Genomic DNA, 9,085 nt, shown 5'->3' with positions numbered 1-9,085 from the left:
GCCCCGCCGTTACGGCGACCTGCGCGGCTTCCCCGAGCTACAGACGCCGATAAGTGTCCAAAGGCTCTTTTACTCGTGGGTAAAAAACACGGTCAGTCCCGCGGTTACTCGAGGGCCCTGCCGGGCGGCCGGCCCTGCTTCCAGCCGCCGAACCTGCCGTTCTTCTTGAAGCTGCCAAAGCGCGACGGCCCGCGGTTCGCGTCCTGCGGCTGCTCCTCCAGCTCGGGCAGCTCCTTGGCCACCGCCAGCTGCCAGCGCCGTGTGTCCCGCCACTGCTCCTGCAACAGAGCCAGCACAGTCAGCCCTGCGTGTGCCGCAGCCCCGGCAGGGCAGCACCAACCCCAGCCCCAAATCCCACCACAGGGATAGAGCAAAAAGGCAAGCAAGAGTGAATTCCCTAATGGTTCTGCCCACCTCTCAGTGCAACATCCCTGTTACGTCACGCACCCCATCCTCTTACCCACCCTGTATAAAACCTCAGGTAAGACGATCGCCATATATTTCGCTTTGCATACACCCCTGGAAGTTCCAGCTGTAACATACCTGTATGTGACTCAGCTCGTCCACCGGGATATCGAAGCACACCCCCTATAGCAACAAGTAAATAAATAAATAAAGTGACACTTTCTTTCCAAAAACACATCCCAGAACATAAAATTGAATACACACACACACAAACCAATGCCACCACCCTCCTTCCCAAAGGATGGGCTACCTTACCATCTTTCCCTTGAGGAAACGCATTGCAGATATCTTGCCGTCTATTTCCTCACCAAGCTGCTCCTTCAGTCCTCTCCAGGCGTAGCTCATGGAACGCATCTCTATTGAGCACTTTAACACCATGGTCACAAAGCCCTTTGGGAGCAACAGAAAAATACACTTGTAAGAGGAAACTGAACTTGCTTGGGCAGCCTATAGCTCAGTAACCATAATGAACCTGGTACTCTGATGTAGTACTTAATCCTAAGAGACCAGCTTCCCAGAATTGAAGCAAACAAAAGCCTCTTAAGAAGCTGAAGGCATCCATTTAACGTAGGACTGCCCACCAATATAGACGGCCAATAGCATTTCTGCATTTTATCTGGAAGCAGAGACATTTATTCAAAACATACAGAATGTCACAGCTACAAAAGGGATTTAAAAAACTAATATGGAAAGCATAGTCCAGACACGTGCTATTTCCAATGAACTGCACCAGGTTCTCCACAAATGCATCAGGAAAAAGCAACACTGAACTTTTCACCTATCAGGATTTCTTTGAAATGAGGTACTTGCATGCTGCTTTAAATATGCAGAAATCTAAGATGCTTCCTAAGAAAGGAAGCAAGAACCAACCTATTAGACTGTAAAATTTCCTTAATTAAGCTCTTCTGTAGCACTGAAGTCTCGAGTTACTTAGATGTCCAGCACAATTACTTGACATATCATTGCAAGAAAATGTGCTGATACCAAGTTTCTTTAGTTTCAGTAGGAGCTGAGTTCCGTTAAAGAACAAAAAATAAACTAGAATGAGCTAACAGTTCTAAGAAATCATACTGAAAGGCCCTGAAGAGAAGGTGCTAAGATGCCACACTTGCACAGAACTCAAGCAATCCTTTTTTCTGTTCTTGTTAAAGCAGTTATAATGTTATTTACCGCAGTTGAGTTGAGTAAGGAACGCTGCTGTATGGAAGATGCTCCAGAAATATGGGCTAGAGCTGCTGCCAGGGCATCAACTGCCCCTTTCTCCTCTATGAGCTCTCGAGCAGACTGCCTGAAGTAGTCTATTGCAGAAGGAGGAACAGCATCTAAACACCTGCATGTTGAAAACCAACAGTGGAGATCAGCATGCTGTCAGTGTGAAGTGCAGTCACGCTCAAGACAACACAAATATTTCAGTTTACAGATTAAAAGCAACTGTTGAACTTTTAAAATACAAGGTGTATCCAACACCAGCTTATGATCTCCTTTACATCTGCGAAATTCTCATCCATTACCAAAACCTCCACCAAAGCAATTTTCACCAATTGGGCAGCAAGTGTAACCAGAGCTGCATGGAACAAAATGCTCAACCTTCGCCAATAAAACAACAGAGAAACACAGGATGGGCTACAATACCCTCATCATTCACCAAGAGCAGTGGAACTCTTTGCTTTATGAAGTACTGCTCTTTAAACTCATTTTTTTCACACAACAGCAATTTTCTTGTTCTGCTATCAATAGATTTTTGTGTTATAAGAACAGGTTAACATTAGAAAGAATATAGAGAACAATTAGTTCTATGTAAAGGTCTACATTTAAGCACACATAGATTTACTGGTATCACCTTAGCAAGAATGGTCAGTGTCTGCAGGCAAAGCAGCTGAGTTCTATGACACAGGGACAGACTTGCAGAACTTTAGATTAGAACCTTAGAACTTTACATTAACAGTCAAGCTGCTGGAAGAACTCTACTATTTTAAGAATAGACAGATAAACTTACTTCTTAGCATCATCACTTGAAGCTTTAATTATTTCTGTAGCAGATGGAACACCTATACGCCTAAACGTAATCCCCTGAAGTCAAGAAAACAAATTACAATCAAAGGTATTTTCAGCACTCCATAATTCAATTCTATCCGAGTCAAATTAGTGAGATGTGCATTCACTTGATGTTTACAGCAACAAGCCTTTACTTAAATGAAAGTATTTCTAGAACTAGAAAAAAGTTTTTATTTAAGTTGCTGCCTTTGTTAATCTGGAGCTACTTAATGTCAATTCACAAGAAGACTGTAATGAAAGGCATGGTCTCCTTCATACATTCCTGCTACAGTCTGCATGCTGACAGCAACAGAGTACTGCCAGCTTGGGCAAACTCATGAGAACCCATAGATTAAGCTGATGCTGAGGCATTTACCACCACTTAAATGCCAACGTTTCAGGTCAATCCACTCCCATGCTGGCCTCATGCAACCATAATCAGCCTAATCTAAGAGTGCCGCTGTCTCTTCAGGACTCAGATTATTCCATTAAATCCAAAGCAGAACTCACCGCTTTCTGCTCAACCTGCTTCAGAAGGTCTTCTTCTTTCCTCTGATAGAAACAAATACAGATCCCAGCGCGGCCAGCTCGACCCGTGCGTCCAGAACGATGGATGTAGGAATCAACATCCTTCAGAAAACCAGATTAACATGAGAAAACCTTATATCATTTAAACCACTAACATTTATACCGTGTAAGAGAGAAAAAGCGCAAGCTAAAATTCTAATTCAGAATGCTAAGGAATGATATGTTTCTATACCCAAGCTTGTAACTACACACTAACCACTGCAGATCTGTTATCCTAGGTTTAACAAAAAATGTTGAAACATTTTTTGAAGTAAAAAGCTCCAATGGAGTTTCAAAATAAGAAAAAGGGCTGTAGGAGTATTTTAGAATTGGAACAAAACAAAGCCTAAAGCTGTTCAGAAAGGATTCAGAAATATTGAAAAAATGCCTGAAGCAACTTAAAGACTTTGCCATGCAGAAAGGAACTGCCCACCATATTGACAAAAAACTAATATTTAAAAAAAAAACAAAAAAACATTTTACTCTATTTTCTCTAATAACTTACTTTTGGTGGTGAACACTGTATAACCAGGTCAACTTCAGGAATATCCAAGCCACGGGCAGCTACATTTGTTGCAATCAGAACCTCAAACACACCATTCCTAAAGCCTTTTAGTGTAATTTCTCTCTGCTTCTGTGGAATGTCACCGTGTAATGACTGGGCTTCCTGTCAGTGAAACAAATCATTCAGATACTATTTATTTAACGGGGAACACAGCTGCAACAGCTTGAGATATTTAATTAAAAAAATATATACATATATTGTGCAGTGACTGAAAAGAATTACACAGCTGATAGCAAGGGTATACAGAACATCTTACTTTGTGGTTTCATCCTTCTCAGGGCCACTAACACTCAGCAGTGGTGTTCTACCCTAATGTTATTATCTGTAGCATACCTACAGAAGACATGCTATTTCCAGCCTGCCTTGTCAACAGCGGACACAGGAACAGTGGTTGTTCAGTGACTGGAGCAGTCACTTCCACTGGAACAAACGGAAGCAACTTTACTTAGAGTAGTGCTTGTAAAGAACAAGCAACAAGCTTTGTTCTCTGCCCTGGGAAGCCACTCCAATCACAGATACTGACATAAGGTATCCAGGGCATAGCCAAACCTTCCTAGTGATCCAAACCACATCGCTTTCTAATGGGAGCAGAGACTGACTGAGTGTTCATCAAGGAGAAAGGACAGAATCATGAGCTCAGAATTTAAACAAACAACATGCAAAAGCAGAACTTAATAATACAAGAAACTAACGTGTAACATACTGACAGAAGAACAAAATTGTTATCGGATGTGAATTTAACAGGCAGACAAATCAAAATTGTTCCTGCGAGATTTTCACATGGATTGCACACGACTAAACATGCCTTCCCGTCACTAATTTATTAGTGGTATTTTGTATCAAACAGCTTTTTCTCTGGGAAAAAAAAAAAAAAAACATACACCAGCACCTTTGTCCACCTTCAGAAGAGGGTAAGAATTCAAGAAAGCACAGAAAACCTACTTAATTTATCATCCGAGGCCTGAATGAACCATGAAGTGAGTTTTCAAGGGCAACAGAACATTCCATACCAGTACTGTGTTCAGTGGATTTTCTTGAATAGTGATTGATCAAAGAATAGGTGCCATTAAGAGGTAATATTTCCTGGCTGTTCAGCAAAAGCTGCACATTTCCCTACTGTACGATTTTAAAGCTGAAGGAATAATTGCATGATCACAACCAAGAGGGTATTTTAACTGCAAAGCTCTGCTTTCAGGTATGGATTTCAGAAGTCTGAGAAACATGGAGAAATAACTGCATCCAGGCAATGGCAACCTCCAATCTAGTTCATGTCATCTGCTCTCCATTTGGACCCCAGTACCTGTTTGAGCGCAGAATTCAAAGCCAACTCATTTGCTTCCTTTTTTGTCTCACAGAAGACAATCGTCCGCCCATGGCTTCCACTATAGACTTGAATGATATCCCCAAGAACTTCTGCTCTCTGAGACGAGCGACACTGTATAGCCAAGTGCTGTTTGGGAAAGAAGCACAATAAACATTCATATTAAATCTAAGCTCTGAACAGGAGAAACAAAATGAATTCAGTTGTAGGATGTCTGTATTTAATTTATTTTTATATTGTAGACTACTGCCCCTACACAAGAGCTTTATAAATTCATGTATCAATTAAGGGAAAAGTAATTCCATTCCCTCGCTGAGAAAGCCAGCGTGGAACCCAGGGTGATGTGCTTTCTGGACCCATACAATTCTGCAGAAGAATCACTCACTTCCACAGTCGTGGCAGTCCTCTGAGTCTTCTTTCCAATCAGGTCTACCTGTTCATATTCATCTTTCATGTATTTTTTTGCCACATCATATACCCAGCGTGGACAAGTTGCAGAAAACAGCAATGTCTGAGGGTTGTTCTCAGAACCTGGCAAGAAAGATCACCAACTTCAGCCATCACCAGAGACTCACAATTGAGATTACACAAACTGACTAAACAATGCAAGTGAACTCTCTCAAACTGAGAAGTTTATAGGTACAGGAAGTCAGCTACAAGAAGAAAACTTATAAGGAATGAAAACATTTCTAATATCCTTTTCACACAAAATGGAAAACTACAGTAACATGAACTTCAACAAGCCAAAACCTTCATGTCTGATCCTAGAACTTACCTTTTTTATAAGCAAATCCTAAGATTTCTTCTACTTGTTCAGCAAAGCCCATGTCTAACATGTGGTCAACTTCATCCAAAACAACATGCTTCACGTTGGAAAGGTCCAGCTTGCTATTCTGAATGTGGTCTTTGATCCGTCCAGGAGTTCCCACAAGAATATCAATGCCACTTTTAAGGAGATCAACTGGAAAAAGAAGAGAGAAACACAACTGTGCCAGAATGCAAAAAGGAAAAAAAGCTATCAGCAACGTTAGTAATCTTAGTACCAAAAAGCCACTGTCTTGCACTATTATCTCTGAATAAAGCATAGTATCCAGCCCAAGTAATAAACAAGCAAGACCAATGGTGGTCCAAATACTCTGCCAGGAATAGCATCCACACTACAAGCAGGTTTATAGGAAGATCTACGATTTCTAAACTGCAATCAGCTGGCATCAGAAAATTCCACAGCTTTATCACAGAAAAAAAAAAAAAAAAAAGTTTGCTTTTTTTTCAGCTAAGGTCTTTCTCTGCTGGCTGGGGAGACAGAGTCACACTCACATACACGGTTCCCTTTTTTCCTTGGACAGTCATCCAGTGCCAGTGTATGACCACTCACAAAACACAAACTCAAAATAAAGAAGCAACAAGGAGGATTAAGTACTTGGCAGATCTACAACTGCATTTTTAAATTTAGATTTACTACAAGTAAAATAATTCAACTCTACTGCGTGATCCCTTTACAGACATCATGGCTGACTGAAGAGAAACTGATGGGGAGAAAAGCAAATTTTACTCATAAAATACATTTAGAGGAAGTCGACTGCCATCTTTAGAGTTTACTTACACTGTGCTTTATAAGGAGCTCCTCCATAAAAACATGCCACTGAGAGTTTTCTTGTGAGATTCTTGAAGTCCCTGGCGACTTGAATGGCCAGTTCTCTGGTTGGAACCAGAACCAGCACCTGCAGGGAGTGACAAGAAACAAAACACACAGCTGCGCTTGGGAGAGGGCACAGAGAACAAAATTCGATTTCAAGTCAAACAAGGGAGTGGTGCTATAGAACTGATACCATTTTGTAGGGTTTCTTTGCTCGTTTGTGATTCAGTTTTATGCTATACTTATCGCAAAAGTGGTACAACTCTCCACCATCCCAATTACATTTCCTGATACCTGGAACCTCTGCATCACTGCCTCAAAGTCAGCAAGAAGAAACAAGGAAAACCATTTATCATGGTTTTATGATTATTAGTTATCAGTATTCCACATCATAACATCATGTAGTGCACTGGGAGTTTAACTGTTAATGCTCAAGTTCCGGGTACCTGTCTGGAAGAGAAGAACTACATTCCCCAGGGGACACTGCGGTCAGAGAGGAGATATAACTCCTGGCAAAGTCACCTGATGTGCACTTCTTTGTCCGCTCTTTTTCATCTGCTCTCCTCCTGTCTCCCTGCTGCTGAACTGGACTGCACATCTCACCTCAGCGTTGTGGTGAGGCCTATCCACCTTTCAGACATTCTCTCACTCATGATATTTATTAGCCTCAATTCTAATTATATTGTATTATGGTGTGTTATCTTGCATTCCGATACCATATTTAGTAAATTAGTTTTGTTTCTCCTCAGATCGTTGCCGCTGTTATTAATTACTTTGGGGTCACCTGTTCCCCTTCTCTGGAGGCACGGATTTTGCAAAATCCCTCTGCCCTGCTAGTCACAGAACCGGGCCGAACCAGCCCGTAAACCATTGACAACATTACAAAATAACATGAGATGCAGAATGGCAATGTTTTTCTTCACATCGGGGGAAAGAGACATTTCAGTAACATCACTGAGGACATTTAAGGCAAATCTCATTGTGAAAGAACAAAAAGTAATGCTGAACAATTTGGCATGGTTTAGATCTGAAATGATACAGCATGAAACAGCCTGGCCACATACCCTCCATCTTCACCCACCTGCCTTCCTACAGCATCTCTCCTTTCACCCACATTTTAAGAACAAAGTGATAAATAATTAAATTCACTCCTACAAATCTTTCAGACAACAGTATTTTAAAATGTATGTTGTCTGTTATTAACTTTAAAGAAAACATAAGTGTAGATTGTAGCAACTATTCAGTATGAAGTATACACACTTTATTTGTGTGGGAATTTGGTGTCTGAAGCCTGACACATTGTATGTACTGATTTAAGCAAAGCATGCAGAACTACAAGCACAAACAAAGGAGAAAAAAAATCCTCAAAGCAATAAAAAAAAATCTGCTTTGCCATACTCAAAGGTTTTGGTGTTAACCCTTAATAAATTACCTTTGGTGAACGGCCTCTTCGCTCATCTTGTGAGACACTCTGAAGCTTTTCAGTCAGTGGAATAGCAAAAGAAAAGGTTTTCCCAGTTCCCGTCCGAGCTTGAGCAATTAGGTCTTTGCCATCATATATGGGCTGAAAAGTCTTCACTTGCACAGGAAACAAGTATTTTACATCTCGAGCTGTAAGGTAAATCCAAAGAGGTTTCACTAAGCAGTGCTGAATCTCCCGCAAGCTGACTTAACCATCTGAAGCCCTAACTGAGAACTGGACTGAGCATGTTAATACAGATCACATCAAATCCTGTGCTCCACAGCAGGTACGAGTTCTCTGAGCAACGTGATGAGCTGTATGTGTCCCTGCTCATTGCAGGGAAGTTGGACTAGATGGTCTTTAAGGATCCCTTCCAACTCAAGCCATTCTGTGATAATTCTATGAAAAACACACCTGTTTGTTTTCATCCCTACCCCAAACAATAAACTCCAGATTGAAAGCGAGCAAATCAGAAGCTTGGTTCCTACTAATAACAGCAGGATCTCTGAATCTACAGTGGCTGCTCACACGCATGTCATCACAGCACAATAAACGCAGGATGATTTCGGAAATTAACCCTCGGCTTCAGTCTGCCTGTATAAATAACAGAGCACAGTCCTGGGCAAACACCTACAGAAGGCTCTTCTTAACAAACCTTTGAGCAGGTTGATGGTGTTTTGGGAGAGAGGAAAATTGGAGAATGCGCCTTCTCTGGCTTCTTCTGTCAGCTCCTAGGAAGAGAAGAAAAAACAACTTATTAGTCCTAAAAGGTAACTAAATGGCATAACCTACACAGCCACACCAGAAAAGCTCTGCGTCTGCCTCATCTGCGCTAGGAGACCCAAACGTGGGCAGGCAGGGAGCGGCAGAGGAGCGGACAGCAGGGATAGCAGCCGCGTGCTGCCGGGCGCTGCCGGGCAGCGGAGTGGCCCTCGCGGTATCACGAACCGCGGTTACCTCAGCGTCGCCGTCGGGCTCCGCGGCCGCGGGTGCCCCGCCGTGTCCGGATGCGGGCGCAGACCCGTTCAGCTCCGC

The 9,085-nt window shown here is 42.1% G+C and overlaps 1 protein-coding gene across 1 annotated transcript in view; it reads right to left on the bottom strand.

Moving 5' to 3' along the window:
* Positions 1 to 50: 50 nt before the first annotated feature.
* The window catches only part of LOC100542173 (nucleolar RNA helicase 2), a 9,687-nt gene continuing 652 nt past the window's right edge, over positions 51 to 9,085 (bottom strand). Inside the window, exons 2-15 of the mRNA XM_010714512.2 lie at positions 9,008 to 9,079; positions 8,706 to 8,781; positions 8,021 to 8,199; positions 6,556 to 6,673; positions 5,728 to 5,913; positions 5,338 to 5,483; positions 4,932 to 5,081; positions 3,572 to 3,733; positions 3,010 to 3,129; positions 2,462 to 2,535; positions 1,636 to 1,795; positions 721 to 855; positions 544 to 588; positions 51 to 278 (exon numbers count right to left, since the gene is read on the bottom strand). Coding sequence (XP_010712814.1) covers positions 105 to 278; positions 544 to 588; positions 721 to 855; positions 1,636 to 1,795; positions 2,462 to 2,535; positions 3,010 to 3,129; positions 3,572 to 3,733; positions 4,932 to 5,081; positions 5,338 to 5,483; positions 5,728 to 5,913; positions 6,556 to 6,673; positions 8,021 to 8,199; positions 8,706 to 8,781; positions 9,008 to 9,079 — 1,797 coding nt within the window. The 3' untranslated portion in view covers positions 51 to 104. The remainder of the gene's footprint in view (positions 279 to 543; positions 589 to 720; positions 856 to 1,635; positions 1,796 to 2,461; positions 2,536 to 3,009; positions 3,130 to 3,571; positions 3,734 to 4,931; positions 5,082 to 5,337; positions 5,484 to 5,727; positions 5,914 to 6,555; positions 6,674 to 8,020; positions 8,200 to 8,705; positions 8,782 to 9,007; positions 9,080 to 9,085) is intronic.

The sequence above is a fragment of the Meleagris gallopavo genome, chromosome 8, assembly GCF_000146605.3.
Source record: "Meleagris gallopavo isolate NT-WF06-2002-E0010 breed Aviagen turkey brand Nicholas breeding stock chromosome 8, Turkey_5.1, whole genome shotgun sequence".
NCBI classification, from domain to species: domain Eukaryota; kingdom Metazoa; phylum Chordata; class Aves; order Galliformes; family Phasianidae; genus Meleagris; species Meleagris gallopavo.
This window is presented reverse-complemented; position numbering and strand designations above follow the sequence as displayed.